At 45.8% G+C, this 22,094-nt stretch overlaps 1 protein-coding gene across 3 annotated transcripts in view; it reads left to right on the top strand.

Annotated features, from left to right (window-relative positions):
- lama3 (laminin subunit alpha 3) overlaps window positions 1–22,094 on the top strand; it is a 197,336-nt gene that overhangs the window by 87,521 nt on the left and 87,721 nt on the right. For all 3 annotated transcript variants that reach the window (XM_033019527.1, XM_033019528.1, XM_033019526.1), the window contains exons 28-34: window positions 582–690; window positions 4,628–4,725; window positions 13,214–13,388; window positions 15,758–15,884; window positions 17,294–17,433; window positions 19,195–19,310; window positions 20,323–20,534. In XM_033019527.1, the coding sequence (XP_032875418.1) occupies window positions 582–690; window positions 4,628–4,725; window positions 13,214–13,388; window positions 15,758–15,884; window positions 17,294–17,433; window positions 19,195–19,310; window positions 20,323–20,534 (977 nt within the window). The remainder of the gene's footprint in view (window positions 1–581; window positions 691–4,627; window positions 4,726–13,213; window positions 13,389–15,757; window positions 15,885–17,293; window positions 17,434–19,194; window positions 19,311–20,322; window positions 20,535–22,094) is intronic.

Here is a 22,094-nt window from a genome sequence, read left to right as displayed (position 1 = left end):
GAACTTTTAAAATACATTCCCGCACCTCCCCCCCCTCCCTACCCCTCACAACCAGGGAGTTTCAGTTGGTCCTCTGTGTGACAGGTCTCCCTCTGTCCCCCTCTTCAGAGAGTGGTGAATCTCTGGAACTCTCTGCCACAGAATGTAGTTGAGGCCAGTTCATTGGCTATATTTAAGAGGGAGTTAGATGTGGCCCTTGTGGCTAAAGGGATCAGGGGGTATGGAGAGAAGGCAGGTACAGGATACTGAGTTGGATGATCAGCCATGATCGTATTGAATGGGGGTGCAGGCTCGAAGGGCCGAATGGCCTACTCCTGCACCTAATTTCTATGTTTCTATGTATCCATATCCGATTGATTCTCCGGCACCTTGAATTGTCTGCTGAGGGGGCACCGTTGTTCCATTCAGCCCAACTGGCCCGATCCCATCACCGACGGCTACACCACAGTCCACTCTACCAGCACTTGTCAATGGGAGCCACCAGTCTACTGGTGATGCTGGTACGCTGCCCGACTGTACATGTGAGAGGTTTCCGTGCCCCCTGCGTGTGAGAGGTATCATTGCCCTTTGTGTTCCCACAGTTTCCTGTGTCGGAGCGTGGCGATTGATCAGCACGGCCGCATCGCAACCTTTGATCTGTCCTCGAATGTGGAACTACATCTGCAGGGAACGTCAATCAGCTTCTTACTGGTACGGCCATCCTGTGTGTATCTCTTCACACTGTGTTTTTGATTTTCTGTTTTTGGATTGAATTCTGTTTTTAATTTGTGTCTCTGTGATGTCTTTATTATTTGTTATATTCCGATTATATGTTATTCCGATTAAATGTCTATTATTGTTATGTCTGTATTCTTTCTTTATGTCCTGCACGGAGAGGACGCTGGCGCTGTTTGTTCGCCGCTTCTCCGTTTGCTATTGTCTGTTACTATTGTAAAGCGACTTTGAGTCTTAGAAAAGCGCTATAAAAATAAAATTTATTATTATTATTTATTATGTGCGCGTGTGTGTGCGCGTGTGTGTTTGTGTATGTGTGGTATGCGTGTATGTGCACATGTGTACATTTCTGCTTATTTTTATGGGCCTGGGCGTGTGTGTGTGTGGGGGGGTCTTTTTGTGTGTAATTTTGGCTGTGTATGTGTGTGTGTGTGTGTGTCTGTGTGTCTATGTCTGTGTTTATGTCTATGTCTCTGTGCATTTGTCTGTGTGTATTTGTGCATGTGTGTGTGTCTGTGTCTGTATGTGTGCGTCTGAGCATAAGTTCTTGTTCATTAGTGATAGGAGCAGAATTAGACCATGTGGCCCACAGGGCCGGTGCTAGGAATTGCGGGGCCCAATTAGAAAACTGATGGCGGGGCCCCTACTCTAGAAAAGTAAAAATTTATGTATGTTTATATTTCGTGTAGTTTCGGGAATTTTAAGGCAAGCTGGTTGGTGATTGGATGCAACCCCCTTAGAGACAGCGTTTGATTGGCCGCCAAATAAATTTGTCAAATCTGTAACAAAAATCGCTGGTCGGTGCGAACTCAGTGTACTATCTGGTTGTATCTCCAAACTAATCTGGTTGTATCTCCAAACTAATCTGGTTGTATCTCCAAACTAATCTGGTTGTATCAACCAGACTATCTGGTGGTATCTCCAAACTAAACAGTATAACATGCAGGTACATTCATTTAAAATTAAATTCAGTGCTTATTTCACATGATTTCTCACTGTGTAAAGCTCAATATCTGACCAATTTCTGTTTAACACGTTTGGTCTGCCGTGAGCATTTTTCGTTGCATCTCGTTGCATCTCCCCTTTTCCTAATCGGCCACAATTCAGATAATAGTCTACTTTCCTGTTTTTGCCACCAAAGTGGATAACCTCACATTTATCCACATTATACTGCATCTCCCATGCATTTGCCCACTCACCCAGCCTATCCAAGTCACCTTGCAGCCTCCTAGTTTAGAGGGGTTTAAACGGTTTAGAGATGTTTAGAGGGCTTCAGATGGGTTCAGGTGTGTTTACAATTGTTTAGAGGGGAATAGAGGGAAATAGGGGGGCTAGAGGAGTTTTAGAGGTGTTCAGAGGGTCCCAGAGGTGGTTTAGAGACGTTATAAGCCCCCCGTGAGAAATTGTATTTCTCTGAAATTGAAGATAGACATAAAGCTGGAGTAACTCTGCAGGACAGGCAGCGCAGCGACTTTAGAGAGAAGACCCTTCTTCAGACTAAACTGAACTCTCGTTGGTGAGATTAGTTGTGATTGTCTGAAGAAAGGTCTCGACCAGAAACGCAACCCTCTCCCCAGAGCCCTTGCGCGTCCCGTTGAGCCACCTTCAACTTCAGAGCCAAACAAAAAACACAGAGTGCTGGAGGAACTCAGCGGGCCAGGCGACTGCCTCACCCGCTGGGTTTCTCCAGCATTTTTGTCTACCGCAAAACGTCAATGATTCCGGGAATGCTGAGGCGACAGTGTGAGAGAGCTAGAGAGAGACGAGATGGGGAGCGGGAGAGGGAGAGAGGGAGGGAGAGAGCAAAACACAAAGAGACACAACGTGGGTCGGTAGGTGAATGACTAACCTGCACACCAGGAAGAAGCCCCTTCTCGCGCTCCGGGGCCCTCACTCATGATGGTGAGTTTAAAGAAATTCTCAACGTGTCATCGATCTACATTACATCTACATGTAATTGTGTTTTAAACAAGTATTAATGACGCCGCGTGAATTGTATTCAAAGGAACACGACGTTATTAATACTTGTTCAAAACACAATAACATTTACTGAGGAAGGCGGATGGATGCATTGATGACATGATTGTATAACAACGAGTTAAGTACTTGCTGATAAGAAGTGCTAACAGTACTAGTTAACACATCGTTTGTGTCTGATGGCCGTGCAGCGGTTGTTATACACAAAGATCCTATAGCGGAGCTCTGCTAGAAGATCTTTGGTTATACATGTTCGTTTAAAAAAAAAATCCGGATGGCGAATTAAAAAAAACTTTAGTTAACAAAGAGAATTCGTATTTCCATACGAAGTACGGAACATTAGTGCGGGGCCCCCCTAGGCGCGGGGCCCAATTGGGAGCAATCGGTCAAATCGGCTTAAAACCGGCCCTGGTGGCCCATCAAGTCTACTCCGCCATTCAATCATGGCTAATCTATCTTTTGCTCTGAACCCCGTTCTCCTGCCTTCTCCGCATAAGCCCTGACACCCGTACTAATCAAGAATCTTATCTATTTCTGCCTTAAAAATATCCTTTGACGACCTCCACAGCCTACTGTGGCAATGAATTCCACAGATTCACCCACCCTCTGACTAAAGAAATTCCTCCTCATCTTCCTAAAGGAATGTCCTTTAATTCTGAGCCTATACCCTCTGATCCTAAACTATCCCACTGGTGGATACATCCTCTCCACATCCACTCTATCCAAGCCTTTCACTATTCGGTAAGTGTGTGTACGTGAGTGTGTGTGTGTGTCAATGTCTGTGTTTATGTCTCTGTCTCTGTGCGTCTGTTTGTGCCTCTGTGTCTCTGATGGTGAAAATCAACAGCAAAACCCTGCAGACGCTGGAAATCTGAATTAAAAACAGAGAAAGCTGGAAACACTCAGCAGGTCAGGCAGCTTCAGTTGAGAGTTAACATTTTAAGATGATGACTATCCACTAAGGGAGTGGTTCTGATGAAAATCCTTGAGGACTGCTCTCTTGAACAGGGAAAATAAATGATGGGGTGTTGTTCTTTCAAGAGAGGCTAAATAGTTTGGATCTACTGCTTGGAGTTTAGAAGTGTGAATGAGGAATTATATAAGCATATCAGAAACACTGTATGGAAACATCTGTGCAGATGTCCAGTGTACGGAAATATCTGTACATTGTCTGTACGGAGTTTGCACGTTCTCCCTGTGACCGCGTGGGTTTCCTCCCACATCACAAAGATGTGAGGGTTTGTAGGTTAATTTTCTCTTCTTCTGTAAATTGTCCCTAGTGTGTAGGTTAGAACTAGTGTGTGGATGATTGTTGGTTGGTATGGACTCAGTGGGTCCAAGTGCCTGTTTCCACACTGTATCTTTAAACTCAGCAGTGACTGGGTAGATGTGGCGATGTATCCACTGTAGTGGGAGTGTCACAAACATGGGGACATGGCTGTGAGTTATGGGAGCACTCATCTAAAACTGATGTGGATAAACATTTCTTGCTGAGTGTGGTGATGCACTGGGCAGCTTTTTTAAAAACCAACTGGGTACTGATACTTGTTTTGCTTTATTGGAGAGTCAAAAGAGCACTCGGCACAACAACCGGCTCCTCTCCCTGCCCTGTAGAACGGAGCGGTTCAGGAGATCCTTCACCCCTGCAGCCATTAGATTTTATAATTCGGACCGCTAGGCTGTAGGGGGATGCATTTTGCAATTTTTAATTTTTAATTGTTTATTATTGGTCTTTTTAAGTATTTATTGCTCTCAGGTAGTGTCCACAATGTATTCTATGTATTTTCTGTCTGCGTTCGTTTTGAATCTGTGGGTTTGTTGGTTGGGGGTCTCTGGACATCTGAATTTCCCTGAGGGGATCAATAAAGTATTTATTATTATTATTATTATTATTATTATTATTATTATTATTATTATTATTCCTGTTCATGGACAGCACCGAGTTTACTTGATACCTGCCAATGAATACTGCAATGAGCACGTGGAACCGAAGGTGCATTGTGTGGCTCTTCACGGTCCCATCACCAACCGGAGGTAAGTGCTGCACAATGGCAGAAACAGGCCCTTCAGCCCACCGTGTCCACACCGACCAGCAATCACCCCGTACACGAGCACTATCTTACACACTAGGAACATTTTACAATTTTTACAATTTTTACCAAAGCCAGTTAACCTACAAACCTGTAAGTTTTTAGAGTGCGGGAGAAAACGGGGCACCCGGGGAAAACCCAGACAGTCACAGGAAGAACGTACAAACTCCATACAGACAGCACCTGTAGTCAGGATCGAACCCGGTCTCTGTCGCTGTAATGCAGGAAAGGGCCTGTCCCACTTAGGCGATTTTTTAGGCGACTACAGACGACTAGGCTGTCGCCACATGGTCACCGGGGTGTTGCCTGTATGGTCGTGAGTAGTCTCCTGAATCACCCAAAGAGTCGTAGCATCTTTCTGGTCGCTGCTAGATTTTCAACATGTTGGAAATTTTTCGGAGACTGTCGGCGATAGTTAGTTTGACGCCAATGTGTGTAGCTTGACTTCTCCTGACATAGGTGCTGTCGTAGTTGTCGCCAGGTTAACGGAGGTTGTCACCAGGTGACGTAGGTTGTCGCTGGTGCTGACTTTGTTTTGTTGTTGTTAAAGTAATGATTCTATTTCAAATTTCAAAAACAACTGATTGACCAGCGGCAGGTGATATTGCATCGTCCACTCTCCATGCCCCAACCTGTCGAGTGATCCATTGTGTAGCCCCGTAACCTGGACTCACTCTTTAATGATTAAGGATTAGTGACCTTTCCTTGGGCTCAGAATGGTCTGATTCGGCACCTTGAACACCCAGAAATGATGGGGATAGCAGAGAGTGGTAGACACTGCTGGGCCCATCACAGGTACTGATTTCCCCAGGTACAGGTTCAAGAACAGCTTCTTCCCAGAAACCATCAGACTCTTGAACACTACACAACACTAACCTCATCAATTATAATCCACCATGGACTGTGAGTTTGGTTGCATTGCGGACTTCAGTTTTTACACTAGTAGTGCTATTGAGTCATACAGCATTGAAACAGGCCCTTCAGCTCAACTTGCCCATGCCAACCCAGAAGTCCCATCTACACTAGTCCCACCTGCCTGAGTTTGTCCCATATCCCTCTAAACCTGGCCCATCATGTACCTGTACAAATATCTTGTAAATGTTGTTATGGTACCTGCTTCAACTACATCCTCTGGTAGCTTGTTCCATATACTCACTTTGTTATAGTATTTTGTATATGCATTTACTGATTTTTTAAATTATTATATTCTCTGTGTTATTGGTTTACTGGGCCTTTAAAGCTGAAGCAAGTAAGAATTTAATTGTCTTTTGCCGGTACATATGACAATTTGAAACTACGTAGAAACAAAGAAATGTTGATGTTGGTTTATACTAAAGATAGACACAAAGTGCGATGGTAACTCAGCTGGTCAAGCAGCATCGCTGGAGAAAAAGGATGGGTCTGAAGAAGGGACCTGACCCAAATTGTCACCTGTCCTTTATCCAGCACTTTGTGACCATCTTTGGTATAAACCAGCATCTGCAGAGAGTCATGCAGCGTGGAAACTGGCCCTTCAGTGCACCGAGTCCGCACTGACCAACAAGTGAGTTGAGTTACTCCAGCACTTTGTGCCCTTTTGTGTAAACCAGCATCCGCAGTTTCTACATTCTGTACTATCCGATGAAGTTAAGCATGCAAAATACCTTCTTCACTACCCTGTCTACCTGTGTCACCACATTCAGGGAATAAGATACCTGCATGTTGTATTTATGTTTAGTTTGGCTGGTATGCAAAACAAAGCTTTTCCCTGTACCTCGACATTAATAAATATAAAACTATACCTATCCAGGGCCCTGCCATCCACTGTTACCTTTGGCCAAAGTGACCATGAATAAATACTTTATTGTCACATGTGAAAGTCTTTGTTTTGCGTACACAAGGTAATCAAATAGTCGCCACATAAAGGGCACCGACAAAGTTACAAAGTACCCACGCCAGGTCCTCCTCCCATCCCCATCCCTCTCCCCCTGCCCTCCCAACCAACCCGCCCCCACCCCCACCCCCACCCCCAGCCCCGTGCCGGATCCTCCTTTGTACTCCCCCCCTCATGGCGGCTCCCCCAAGTCTGGTCTTCCTTTGAATTTCCATTGATCAGTGGGTGTGTCAGGGCTGCTACTCCATGTCTCTCAGCTCCTGTCAGAGCATAAGCCATCCACTGTTTGGCCGTCAATTTGTGATTTTAGTTTGTTATTGCACTGATGTAAATGTGTATTATCTCCGTCAATTGAATCCCCAAAGCAATTCGTAGTCTTGTCTAAACTTGGTAAGTTCCACAGGACTTGCAGCAAATTCCTAGTGTGGGTGCGGCTTAGACCCGAGGCAGACTTGGCAACATTTCAGTTTGATGATGGGCTGATTTGTAATTTAAGTACAATATCCTTTCCTTCGAGCTACGCATAGAAGCTCTGAGGCATACAGACATTGTTGGTAGGGTGCAGCAAGGAAGAAAAAAAGCTTGGTTTTCTTAGTTGAGCACTTATCCTGGTGTTATGGCACAAGTACTTTGTGGTTTAATTGTAATTTAACATCTAGCCCAGCTAGTGACTGCTGTGATCAGAGCAGCTGACAACTAGGGAAAGTCCATGTGACAGCTTGGAAAAACAGCTGACAGGAGAGAATAGACCTCACTGGAGCTGTTATGGGTTAGCACCTCATTGCAGCAGTGGCGTAGATTGCAAACAGTCTCGCTGCACACCTTAAAAGCTACGACGTATAAAAGAAAGATACCTAGAGTCTGTGAGAGCGGGGCGGAAGATGACTCACAGGTGGAGTACCCAGCTACAGACCACGGAACAGAAAAGACTACGAGTAGGATTAGCGCATCAATGAAGGACAGTGGCTCAATGATAGGGGGAAAGAAGCTCCAGGTCTATTCTTGTAGTTGGCAGAAAGTAACTGCAGCAAAGGGCCTCAGAATTAGTGTTGCCAACTGTCCTGTATTAGCTGGGACATCCCGCATATTGGGCTAAACTGGGTTATCCCATACGGGACCGCCCTTGTCCCATATTTGACTGCTACTAGCAGGTGCTCCTAAATTTACGATAGGGTTACTTTCCGATAAACCCATCGTAAATCGAAAATATGCATTTGATACACCTAACCTACCATCACCAGAGTGTTCAGGGTTGGACCGCCAGGCGCTTGTGGGTTTTCATTCCCTGGGTTAGTTCCCCCCTCTCACTCCTCTTCAGTCCTCTGCCTCTGGGAGTGTTTTTAATTTCCACGTTTTAATTATGAAATCTCTTTGGCGTCTCTCAACCACCCACTCCACCCCCACTAGCGCCACCGTTCGGTCGGAGCGCTCACCAATTCCCTGAGCACCATTGTCCCTTAAATCACCCGAGTGTCAGTCCCCGCAGGAGCGAACACATGGCGAATTGTCACAGCAGGTAGCAGCTCTGAGACTTCATCAACGGGCTCATCAGATCTGTTGCCGTTCGATGTCCATCTCGCCTCCTGCAAGATTCCTCAAGTCTCTCCCTCATCGCTTCCTCCCACGGAAAGGCTAACACGGTTCTCTTATCTCCCTGCAAACTCTCGCCGTATGCCAGCCTCTTCTTCGGTCCTGAAGCTCGCCCCTTCTGTATCCACTGCACGCTTTCTCTCTCTCTCTCTCCTCTCTCCAGCCTCAGCTCAGATACCTCACATATAAAACAGCTGACTCAATCAACCTTACATCATGATAAATAGGAGCAAGTTCACAGGCTAGCATTAGATACTAACAAGCCAGCTCAGGCGAGCGAGTGCGTCTGCTCAACAGAGCAGGCGTAAATCTAAATATACCACAGGAAAGCAATTTTAATTAAAAAGTAAAGCATTACCGCTTAAATTATCAATGCAGCCCAACAATGCCACGAGGCCAGGCTAGTGAATGTGTATCGGTTTTGCACCATCGTAAAGTCTAAATATCGTAAGTCGAAGCATCGTAAGTCGAGGAGCATCTGTGCTCTGTAATCATCAGAGGACACGCTTACAGACAGATCCTAGATCTGATACAACAGCGTGCGTGCGTGTTGCATGTGCTGTTGACGCCACACACAAGTGATTCACCTGTCATTCTATCACAGGCCCCCTTATGCACATCAGTTGTACGCTATATTTTGCCAATTCCTGCCAAAACAACAAATTTCAGTAACGCCTGGTGTTGTTCGGTCGGTTTGACATATGCAAATATGGATAAACCTGCAAAAATGAAAAGACTGTGCAGCTGTAACAAGCAATGGGAAGCAAAAAAGACATGGGTTAAGCCCATCAGCTGTGACTCGACGAAGGCCTTCTGTTCTTTATGCCGCCGGGAATTTGTCCCTTATTTTGACATTTTGTTGAGTCTTCCTGAGATGTCGTGGACCTAACTCAATGAAACACCATTGAAGGGAGGTGCCCATTTGATAACCCCAATGATATACTTGCATCTACAAGATTAGTTTTTTTTTTAAAGATAATTAATATGTAGGTAGTTGGGGTTTTTTTTGCATATGGGGTAATTTTTTGTAAGTTGGTGTATTTAGTTAGATAATACTTTGGTTTTGGGCTTGATTTTTTTAGTTGAGCGCATATCCTGGAGTTATAGCACAAGTACTTTGTGTTTTAATTGTAATTTACGCCGCACCAACAGAGCCTCAGATCTTTCTTCTGCTCGTCAGAGGGTTGTAAAGTCCCTCGGACGAGCAGAGAGATGTAATCATGTACATAGAATCATGTAGCATGGAAACAGGCCCTTCAGCCCAACTCATCCATTCTGACCAAGCCTCATCTATCCTGGTCCCATTTTCCCACCATTGACCCATTTCCTTCTAAACCTTTCCAATCCATGTACCTATCCGAATTTTTTATATGTCATTATAGCATCTGCCTCAACTGCCTCCTTAGTTTAATTTAGTTTAAAGATACAGTGTGGAAACAGGCCCTTTGACCCACCGAGTCCACGGTGACCAGCAATCACACCGTACACTAGCACTATCCTATACACAAGGGACGATTTACAATTTTACTGAAGCTAAGTAACCTAGAAACCTGCATGTCTTTGGAGCATGCACCTGTAGAAGTTCAAGAGAACTCTGGGGAGGCACAGTGATGCAGTGGTAGAGTTGCTGGCTCAGCGCCAGAGACCCGGGTTCAATCCAGACTACGGGTACTGTCTGTACAGAGCTTGTATGTTTTCCCTGTGACCACAAGGGTTGTCTCTGGGTACTCCGGTTGCTTACCAAATTTTGCAAAAGTGAGAAAACGTAGAACTAGTGTCCTGGTGATTGATGGCCGGCATGGACTCGGTGGGCCAAAAGGCCTGTTTTCATGCTGTATCTTTAAACCCTAAACTCAAAAGAATTTTAGAACGTGTGGACTCCATGCAGGTAGCACCGGAGATCAGGATTGAACTTGGGTCTCTGCCACTATGAAGCAGCGACTCTACCTTCTGTACTGCCGTGCCAGTGTGCAGTGGACTCTTAATTAGCTCCTCAGCTCAGGGGCCATTGGGGTTGAGCTGTAATTGCCAGGAATGTCTGCTTCCTGTGAACAAATAAATCTGAAAGGGTTTTCATGGAATTAATCAGGATAATCTATTTCCAGTGGGACATGGGTTATTGTGATCCAACAGCTAACTACACAAAAGCCTCTCAATTAATGTACAAAATATACAAGTTTGCTTTTGGCATCGGTTTGAAAATATCCTTTGAGTAAACGGCGGTTGAAATGTTTTTTCCCTTCATGCCGAGATTGCGTTTCTGTGATATGGACACAGAAGTGCGATTGTAAATGACATTTGTGCGTTGACTCCAGATAGTGTTGAGTGAATAGCATTATTTATTCAAGTCACTCAGTCATAAACAGCTTCTATTGTACTGCGGGCGAATAAAAGTCATAAAGGCAGCACGATTGATTAAATCAGGAACAACTAGGCCACAGGAGCTTGGCAGAACTCCAGTCTGTGAGAACACTCCCTGTAGACCTATGGCTCAATGCACAGCACACTGGCATTGCATTCTCAATTGTCACAGTCATACTGCACAGAAACAGGCCCTTTGGCCCAACCCATCTCTGCTGAGCAAAAACTAAGCTAGGCCCATCTTCCTGCATTTGACCCATAGCCCTCTAAACCTTTCCTATCCATCTACCATGTCTGAATGACTTTTAAATGTTGTTATTGTACCTGCTTCAACTACTTCCTCTGGCCACTCGTTCCATATACCCAACACCCTCTGTGTGCAAAAGGTTGCCTTTCGGGTTCCTATTACTTCATATTTCTCTCAACTTAATCCTATATCCTCTATTTTTTGATTCCCCTACGCTGGGGAAAAGACTCTGTGCATTCACCTTGCCGATTCCCCTCATGATTTCATGCACCTCTATAAAATCACCCCTCAGCCTTGTGTGCTCCAGGGAATAGAATCCTAGCCTGCCCAACCTTCTCCCATAGCTCAGAACTCGAATTCTGCAAATATCCTCTTACTTGTTCTTTGCACTCTTTCCAACTGAATGGCATCTTTCCTACATCAAAGTGACCACAACTGAACAATGCCCTGTGCAGTCTCCCTGTGTTGGGAGCGGTTGAGAAAGTTGAATAATCCGTGATTGATGGTCGGCTGAAAGGGCCTGTTTCCGTGCTGTATCGCTAAACTGAAATACATGTTTGAAAATCATTTGGACAGATTCAAGGACGGAAAAGGTTAGGGAGATATTAGAGGACGTTCTTTTAGGAAGATGAGGAGAAATTTATTTAGTCAGAGGGTGGTGAATCTGTGGAATTCTTTGCCACAGAAGGCAATGGAGGCCAAGTCAGTGAATATTTTTAAGGCAGAGATAGATAGATTCTTGATTAGTACTGGTGTCACAGGTTACGGGGAGAAGGCAAGAGAATGGGGTTAGGAGGGAGAGATAGATCAGCCATGATTGAATGGCGGAGTAGACTTGATGCGCCAAATGTCCTAATTCTACTATTCCTTACGAGCTTATGACCTTATATGGGGCAAATAGTAGTTCAGGTAGACGCCCTGGGTGAATTGGGCTGAAGGGCCTATTTACATGCTTGAAAGGTTTTTTTTAACATGGGTGGCACAGTGGCGCAGCGGTCGAGTTGCTTGCAGCGCTAGAGATCCAGGTTCGATCCCGACTACGGGTGCTGTCTGTACAGAGTTTGTCAATTCTGCGTGGGTTTTCTCAGAGATCTTCGGTTTCCCCCCCACACTCCAAAAACGTACAGGTTTGTATGTTAATTGGGTTGGTATAAGTGTAAATTGTCCCTGGTGTGTGTAAGATAGTGTTAATGTGCGGGCCGGGGATCGCTGGTTGGCAGGGACTCGGTGGGCCGAAAGGCCTGTTTCCGAGCTGTATCTCTAAACTAAACGAAACTAAAGATGGTGGGTGCCTGGCACATGCTGCCAGGGGTGGTGGTGGGCAAATAGGCGTTAAAGAGGCTTTCAGATCGGCACATGGATATGCAGGGAATGGAGGGATATGGGTCACATCCAGGCAGAAGAGATTTAGATCTTAGAGAGACACAAAACGCTGGAGTAACTCAGTGAGACAGGCTGCATCTGTGGAGAGAAGGAATGAGTGACGTTTCGGGACGAGACCCTTTAGATCTTAGACTTTAGAGATACAGCACGGAAACAGGTCCTTTGGCCTACTGAATCTGTGCCGACCAGCGATCACCCCGTACACTAGCACTATCCCACATACTAGGGGCAATTTTACAATTTATGAAGCCAATTAACCTACACACGTGTCTCTGGGATATGGGAGGAAACAGGAACACCTGGAGAAAACCCACACGGACACAGGGAAAACAAGCTATCTCTGTACAGACAGCACATGTAGTTAGGGTTGAATCCGGCTCTCTGGTGTTGTAAGGCAGCAACTCTACCGCTGCGCCACTGTGCCGTTCCTTCGCACCTCTGTGCCACCCCTTATTTTAACTTTAAGATTAGTTTAAATTGGCATCATATTCAGTACATGTACTGTAACATTCTATGTTCAATGTCCAAGCATGCCAAACGCATTCTTCACCACTGTCCAAGTGACATGGGACTGTGAACCCTCCAAGTAAGTTAGGGTGGCACGGTGGCACAGCAGCAGAGTTGCTGCCTCACAGCGGCAGAGACCTGAGTTCAATCCTGACGACGTGTGTTGTCTGAATGGAGTTTGTAGGTTCTCCCCGTGACCTGCATGGGTTTTCTCTGGGTGCTACGGTTTCTTCCCATACTCCAAAAACCTACAGGTCTGTAGGTTAATTGGCTTCTGTAATTTGTCCCTAGCGTGTAGGATAGAACTAGTGTGAACAGGTGATCGCTAGTCGGTAGAGACTAGGTAGGCCGAGGGGCCTGTTTCCATGCTGTATCTCTAAACTAAACTAAACTAATCTAAACTAAACTAAATCCTGACTACAATATTATTTTCATAAACTGCACCGTTTTTATTTTTGCAATTTTCCACAGCTCCTGTGTTGCATCCAAGTATGAAACGCCCATCTCCGCAGTGAGGGTGGAGGATGGAGTCCTTTCAACAGCCAGCGAAACCCTTCAACACAACCCTGATACTGATCTGCAGATCTCCCAGCACCCTCTAACCATGGTGGAGCCTGGAGACATCATTTTACTGAAAGCACCACAGGTAATCAACTCTTGGTCTTGTTTGCAGTTTCGTTTATTATATTGTCATGTGTACTGAGGTGCAGAGAATAAAGTCCTAGCTTTATTTTTGCGTGCTAACCAGTCAACAGAAAGACTATGCATGATTACAATAAAGCCGTCCACAGTGTAAATATACAGGATCAAGGGTATAACGTTTAGTGCAAGATAAAGCCTGATTAAAGATAGTCCGAGGGTCTCCAATGAGGTAGATGGTAGCTCAGGACCGCTCTCTAGTTGGTCCGCTCTATAGATGGTTCAATTGTCTGATAAAAGCTGGGAAGAAACTGTCCCTGGATCTGGAGGTATGCGTTTTCATACCAACTCCTCTTGCCTGGTGGGAGAGGGGAGAAGAGCGAGTGACAAGGGTGAAACTGGTCCTTGCTTATGCTGGTGGTCTTGTCATGGCAGCGTGAGGTGTAAATGGAGTCAATGGAAAGGTGGTTGATTTGTGTGATGGTCTGGGCTGTGTCAACAATTCTCTGCAATTTCCTGGATGTTTTATGTATTCACACGGTGTGTCTGCCCTTTGTCTTCCAATCGAAGATTGGAGGGACCAGGAATATGTGCAGTTCTGGTTGCCCAACTATAGGAAGGATGTAATTGTTGCACAAGAGATTCACTAGGATGTTACTTGGACTTGCGGGCTTGAGTTATTGGGAGAGGTTGGATAGGCTGGGACTTGGATCATAGGAGGCTCAGGGGTGAGCTTATTAAAACATAGAACGTATGTTCTATAGAAGAGTACAACACAAGAACTGGCCCTTCAGCCCACAATGTCTTTGCTGAACATGATGCTAAGACCAATTCTCATCTGCCTGCACATAATCCATATCCCACCATTCCCTACATATCCATCTACCTATCCAAAAATCTCTGAAGCATCACTGGCACATCTGCCTCCACCACCACCACCACCACTGACAGCATGTTCCAGGCATCCACCACCCTCTGTGGAAAAGAACTTGCCCTGCATATCTCTTTTAAACTGTGTTCCTTTCACCTTAAAGTTGTGCCCTCTAGTCTTTAACATTTCCACCCTGGGGGAAAAGGTTCTGACTGTCTACCCTATCTACGTCTCTCACAATTTTAAATATTTCTGGCAGATCTCTCCTCAACCTCCTACGTTCCAGAGAAAACAATCCATTACTTAATACAAGAACATAAGATGTTGTAGCAGGGGCAAGGCCATTCAGCCCATCGTGCCTACTCTGCCTTAACATTCAATCATTTTTTGCAAACCAGAATCTGCAGTTCCTTGTATTTCATTAAATCGCGGCTCATCCTTTACCTCAGAACTATTTCCCTGTATGAACATTACATCTCTTGATATCGTTAATATTTAATAATCTATCGATCGTTTTTACCCTCAGGTTCTCATTAAATCTTTGCCCTCTGACTTTCAACCTATGGTTCTCGATTCCCCTACTCTGACTAAAGCCTCACCCCTCAGCATCCTGCACTCCATGGAATGAAGTCCTAGACTGCTCAACCTCTCCTTATAGCTCAGGCCCTCAAGTCCTGGCAACATCCTCGTAAATCTTCTCTGCACCCTTCCCAGCTTAATGGCATGTTTTCCCATAGCAGAGTGACCAAATGTGAACACAACACACTAAGTGCGGCCTCACCAACGACTTAATTTTCATAGTCATACTGTGTGGAAACTGGCCCTTCAGCCCATCTTGCCGACACCTACCAACAAGTTCCATCTATACTCGCCTCACCTGCCTGCGCTTGCCCCATAACCCTCTAAACCTGTCCTATGCATGTACCTGTCTAATTGCTTCTTAAACATTCCGATAGTCCCTGCCTCAACCACCTCCTCCAGCAGCTCATTCACCACACCCACCACCTTTTGCATGAAAATGTTACCCTTCAGATTCCTATAAACTCTGTCCTCCTTCACCTTAAATCTAAGTCCCACTGGTTCCCGATTCCACTGCTCTGCATAAAAGACTCTGTGCATTTACCCAATCTATCTCTCTCATGATTTTATACACCTCTACAGGCTCACCCCTCAGCCTCCTCTGCTCCAAGGAAGAAAGTCCTCGCCTGCTCAATTTCTTGAGTCTTGGCAACATCCTCGTAAATCTTCTCTGCACTTTCTCCAGCTCAATGCTGTGTTTTCCTACGGCAGGCTGACCAAAACTGAATGCAGTGCTCCAAGATAGACACAAAATGCTATCTCAGTGGGTCAGACAGCATCTTTAGAGAAAAGGAATAAGTGGCGTTCTGGGTCGAGACCCTTCATCAGACTACTCCAAGTGTGGCGGCCTCACCAACGTCTTGATTTTCATATATGTGGGAAATAAAATGATTGTATAAAACTTTTTTTTTTTCTTTTTCTCACAGAATCGGGTCACCTTTAACACCAGTGTGCCAGATACAGGCAGATATGTGGTGCTTGTGCATTTTTACCAGCCTTTGACCCCCTCATTCCCAGTGGAGGTGACGGTGGATGGAGCAGGCTCCTACAAAGGTGAGTTAGCCACCCACAGCTACGCTGCTGTGCAAACCTCTCGGCAGTGTTCCTCAGGAAGGAGAGATCAGCCGGGATGACACGGTGATTCAGTGGTAGAGTTGCTGCCTTACAGCGCCAGAGAGCCGGGTTCGATCCTGACTACGGGTGCCGTCTGTGCGGAGTTTGAACATTCCGTGATCGTGTGGGTTTTCTCCGGGTGCTCCGGTTTCCTCCCACAGAGCTTGAGCTCAACGTTTGAGTTTATTTTATTGTCACGTGTGCTGCGGTGCAGTGAAAAACTTCTGTTGCGTGCCAACCAGTCAGCAATACATGATTACAATCGAGCCATCAACGGTGATCAGATACACGATAAAGGGAATAATGTGAATAGCGCAGTTAAAGTATGAAATGTTGCTGTCAGAGTAGAGATTTAAAAGAGTGGAACAATTGTAATGCGTGATTGCAGATCAACTTCTGTGACTAGCACAAAGAGCCGCCTGGGTTGGGTGCAATCTTAGATAAACACTCCAAAAATGCGTGGGTTTATAGGTTAATTGGCTTCTGTAAAATTGTAAATTGTCCTTAGTATGTAGGACAGTGCTAGTGTACGGGGTGATGGCTGATCGGCGTGAACTCGGTGGGTCGAAGGACCTGTTTCCTTGCTATATTCCTAAAAGACTAAATCTGCTGGTGAGGGTACTATGGACGGCTTGATTGCATTTATGTATAGCCTTTTTCACTGAATGCTCTCTGCAATTGCTTGCGGTCTTGGGCAGAGCTGCTTCAAAACAAAGCTATGATGCAACCCAATAGGATGGATCTGCAGTAGTTAATAAGTATCGTGCGAGACAATGATTGTAGTTTCTAATGCCCCTGTCCCACTTAGGAAACCTGAACAGAAACCTCTGGAGACTTTGCGCCCCACCCAAGGTTTCCATGCGGTTCCCGGAGGTTTCCAGAGGTTTTTGTCAGTCTCCCTACCTGCTTCCACTACCTGCAATCTCCGGCAACCACCTGCAACCTCCGGGAACCGCACGGAAACCTTGGGTGGGGCGCAAAGTCTCCAGAGGTTTCCGTTCAGGTTTCCTAAGTGGGACAGGGGCATAAGTGTCAAAGATGAAGCAGAGATCAGATGGAGGTGTTCCAGGATTTATCAGAACAGCGTAGATTGCGTATGGAGTAGTTGGGCTAATGGGCTCGTTTCCATGCTAAACGACTATGACTGGATTTAGTTTTGGTTAACAACAAATTGCTGGATAAATATTATATAGACACAAGGAACTGCAGATGCCAGAACCTGGAGCAAAACACAAAGTGCTGGAGGATCTCAGCGGGTCAGTCAGCATCTATGTAGATTTTGGGTCGGGATCCTTCTTCGGACTGATGGAGAATTCAGTGTTAACACGGTGTGTTTACTTGGTTCCCAGGATCCTTCAACGCTGCCTTCTGCCCTCACGGGTTTGGATGCCGCAGCCCGATTACTTCAGGACAGAGAACAGAGTTGGACTTAAAGAGTCAGGATGTGTCTCTGACCCTCACTGTTCCAAAAGACAAAGCACTTTGGGTGGTAAGTTCAACAAAAATCAGTGCTGGAGGAACTCAGAGGGTCAGGTAGCATCTGTGGAGGGAATGGACACACGACGTTACGGGTTGGGACCCTTCTTCAGAATGATGGAGTTGTGGGGGGGGGGGGGGGGGTGGGGAAGATGGAAAAGAGAAGTGGGGGCAGGACAAAGCCTGGCAAATGATAGGTGGATAGGCATGAAGTGCTGGAGTAACTCAGCGGGTCAGGCAGCATCTCTGGAGAAAAAGGATGGGTGACGTTTCGGGTCAGGACCCTTCTTCAGACCCTTCAGATTTGAAAAAGCGTCACGAGCCTAAATGTCACCTATCCTTTTTCTCCAGAAATGCTGCCTGACCCTCTGTTATTCCAGCAATGTGTGTATATTTTCAGTATAAATCAGCATCTGCAGTTCCTATCTGCATAAGTGATAGGTGGATACAGGTGAGGGGGCGGGGTCATTGGGTGGAGTATGTGACAAAGGCTAGAGGTGAAAAGAAGACAAACAGGTGTCATATAAGGAGAGAAGATAAATATAAAGCCTCTATCCCCCAAACTCCTAACGTGAGATCTTAGCAATTATAGCAGAACTATGCAATTGGGATACTAGGGAAAACGAAGCGAGGGTGTAGAAAAAAACATTGGCAATAAGTTTAAAGAAACTTTGAAGGAATACAGAGAAATGTGAGATTTTGCATTTTGGGAAGTCTAACATGGGCAGGATCTACACAGTAAATGGTAGGGCTCTGGGGAGTGTTGTAGAGCAGAGGGATCAAGGCTTGCAGGTACATAGTTCTTTGAAAGTGACGTCACTGGTGGTCAAAAAGGCTTTTGGCACTATGATCTTTATCAGTCAGAGCATTGAGTATAGAAGTTGGGGATTCATGTTGCAGTTCTATAAGACATTGGTGAGGCCACAATTAGAGTATTGTGTTCAGTTTTGGGCACCATGTTATAGGAAAGATGTTGTCAAGCTGGAAAGAGGGCAGGGGAAGACTTACGAGGATGTTGCCAGGACTTAAGGGACTGAACTACAGGGAGCAATTGAGCAGGCTAGTATTCTATTCCTTGGAGCACAGGAAGATATGGGGTGAGCTTAAAGAAATGTACATAATCATGAAAGGAATAGACTGGGTACACACGCAGTCTCTTTCCCAGAGTAGGGAATCAATAACTAGAGGGTTTCGACCCGAAACGTCGCCTATTTCCTTCGCTCCATAGATGCTGCCTCACCCACTGATTTTCTCCAGCATTTTTGTCTACTAGAGGAATTGGGTTTTAGGTGAGTGGGGGGGGGGGGGGGGGGGGGAAAGAGGGGGGGATTTTTTAATAGGAACCTGAGGGGTAACTTTTTTGCACAAATGGTGGTGGATGTATGGAACGAGCTGCTGGAAGAGGTAGTTGAAGCAGGTACTATCGCAATGTTTAGGAATAGGTTATGTTTCGGGTCAAGATCCAAAAACCAGCATCTGTAGTTCCTTCTTGCACATTTAGACAGGTACATGGATAGGATAGGATTAGAGGGATATGGGCCAAACTCAGGCAGGTGGGACTAGTGTAGATGGGGCATGTTGGTCGGTGTGGGCAAGTTGGGCCGATGGGCCTGCTTCCACGCTGTATGACTCTGTGACTCTACAAGCCGAGGGTATCAGGGAAGAACGGGTAGTCTGTCCATGAAGTTCCAGCTGTCTGAGAGGCTGAATTGTCTGCTGCTACCCCCGCTGGTACTGACTCACATAACTGTTTCAACCTGCTTTCCTTTTATAGGAATACATCTTAATTGTTCCTTCAGAGAGTTACAGTCCTGACTTACAACATGAGAAGCCTCTGGATAAGTCATTTGACTTCATTACTGCCTGTGGAGGGAAGAGCTTTCACAATGAGTGAGTATAACTGACATGCCTAGATCATAGAACAGAACAGTACAGCAGAGGACCAGGCCCTTCTGCCCACAATGTTAAACTAATCTCTGCTTGCATGTGATCCGTATCCCTCCATTCCCTGCACGTCCATGTATCTATCTGAAAGAATCTTAGACACTACTATCATAGCAGGAACATTGTGGGCCGAAGGGCCTGTTCCTGTGCTGTACTGTTCTTCGTACAATATAAAATTCTGATGCTTTAATAATATTTATAGCTAGGATTTTTGCCATTCTTGGGGAGGGAGGGGATTGTGGGAAAACAGTAGTCAATGTAAAGGGCAAAAAATAAAGTTTAGTCTAGAGATACAGCGTGGAAACAGGCCCACTTCGGCCCACTGAGTCCAAGCTGACCGACGATCACCCGTACACTAGTTCCATCCTACACACTGGGGCAATTTACATAAACCAATTAACGTACAAACCTGTACGTTTTTGGGATGTGGGGGGAAACCGGGACCCCTGGAGGAAACGCACACGGTCACAGGGAGAACGTGCAAACTCCGTACAGACAACGTACAGATATTTCCGTGCACTCGACATCTGTACAGATGAGAGAGGTGGGAAAGGCAGCACAGTGGCACAGTGATCCTGACCTTGGCTGCTGTATGTGTGTGGAGTTCACACGTTCTCCCTGTGACCGCATGAATTTCCTCTGGGTGCTCCGGTTTCCTCCAACATCCCAAAGACGTGAGGGTTTGTTGCTTAATTGGCTCCTGTAAATTACTCCCAGTGTGCAGGGAGAGGATGAGGAAGTGGGAAAAAATAGAACGAGTGTGAGCAGGTGTGAATGGTCGGCTCCGACTCATTGGGCCGAAGGGCCTGTTTCCATGCTGTGTCTCTAAACTAAACTAAACTAAATTTGCACAGGGAGTGTGGGAATGTGGAGGTCACTCACAGAGGGGTGGGACCTCATGGAGGGACTAAATGACCCGCCTCAATACTGATAACTCCATGGAACTCTGCCCCTCTAGTCCTGCTACCTCGCCCAAGTTCTGCCTGGACTCTGCCAAGTCGCTGGTGGCCTTCTATAACGAGGGCGCGCTGCCCTGCGGGTGCAACAGCGACGGTGCCACCAGCCCTGACTGCAGCCCGATCGGAGGGCAGTGTCCCTGCCGGCCGAATGTCATCGGACGTCAGTGCGATCGATGTGCAACCGGACACTACCTGTTCCCCAGCTGCCGCCGTAAGTCTCCCTGTGTTACAGCGTCGCCGGCCGCGGAGAGTGCGTGACGTGCTCGGGCACAATAGAGTGATCAGTTAAATTCAGAATAAAAGTGCCAAACAAACCTGCTGACGTTGGGGATGGAGTATAGAGTCATGGAGGAGCCTTGGAGGAGGGATGGAAGATGGTGGGCAGGCCACACACTCACACAGCTCGGAAACAAGCAAGGAAAGATTCAGGGATAGTTTAACGCCATTAACGCAATAACAACAAATAAATGTACAATCATCAATAATACATTTAATGATCAGAAGTGTGAAAATGTACACCTCCGGATTCAGGGACAGTTTCTTCCCAGCTGTTATCAGGCAGCTGAACCGTCCAAGCACCAACTTGCGAGCGATCCGGAACTACCATCTACCTTTACACAATATACAATACAATACGGTTTTATTCGTCACGTTGCACATAAAGTGCAAGTGAAATAATAATAATAATAATAATAATAATATCTTTTATTGTCATTTCACATAAGTGCAATGAGATTTGGGTATGCAGCTTCCATGAATTTGCCAGCAGTGGTACAATGAGAAAGAACACACAATACACAATAAAAATTTAACACAAACATCCACCACAGCATTCATCACTGTGGTGGAAGGCACAAAATTTGGCCTCTGTGGTCGGGACCTTTGTGGTTTAGCGATACAGCGCAGAAACAGGCCCTTTGGCCACCATGCCCACGCTGACCAGCGATCACCCCGCACACTAGCACTTTCCTGCACACTGAGGACAATTAACAATTTTTTAACAAAGTCAATTAACCTACAAACCTGTACGTCTTTGAAGTGTGGGCGGAAACCGGAGCGCCCGGAGAAAACGCATGGAGAGAACATACAAACACCATACAGACAGCACCTGTAGTCAGGATCGAACCCAGGTCTCTGGCGCTATAAGGCAGCAACTCTACCGCTGCGCCACTGTACCTCATTGGAGATCTTCAAACTATCTTTAATCAGACTTTACTGGAATTTATTTTGCACTAATCATTATTCCCTTTATCCTGAAGCTGTACAATGTGGACGGCTTGATTGTAATCATGTATAGTTTTTCCCGCTGACTGGATAGCACTAAAAAAAAAGCTTCTCACTGTACCTCGGTACGCTTGACAATAAAATAAACTAAACTAACCTAGACTTTTCAGCCCAACTTGCCATGCCGACCAAGATTCCCCATTTACACATATTTCCTTCACCTCCCCCTCGATTCTACCGCTCAGCTGCATACCAGGGGCAATTTACAGTGGCCAATTAAATCACCACTCTGCTCATCTTGGGGATGTAGGAGGAAACCAGAGCACCCGGAAGAAACCCTGCTCTAAGATCAACGCCATTAAGCTGGAAAGAGTGCAGAGAAGGTTTACAAAGATGTTGCCAGCACTCGAGGTCCTGAACTATAGGGAGAGATTGGGCAGACAGGATGCTGGGGAGAGATCTTATTGAGGTGTATAAAATAAAGAGGGGAATATATGGGGTGAATGCAAAGTATTTTTGGCCAGGGTATGAGAATCATGAACCAGGG

The sequence above is a fragment of the Amblyraja radiata genome, chromosome 4 (genome assembly GCF_010909765.2).
Source record: "Amblyraja radiata isolate CabotCenter1 chromosome 4, sAmbRad1.1.pri, whole genome shotgun sequence".
Lineage (NCBI taxonomy): Eukaryota > Metazoa > Chordata > Chondrichthyes > Rajiformes > Rajidae > Amblyraja > Amblyraja radiata.
The sequence above is the reverse complement of the archived record's forward strand: the minus strand, read 5'-3'. Positions and strand labels throughout refer to the sequence as shown.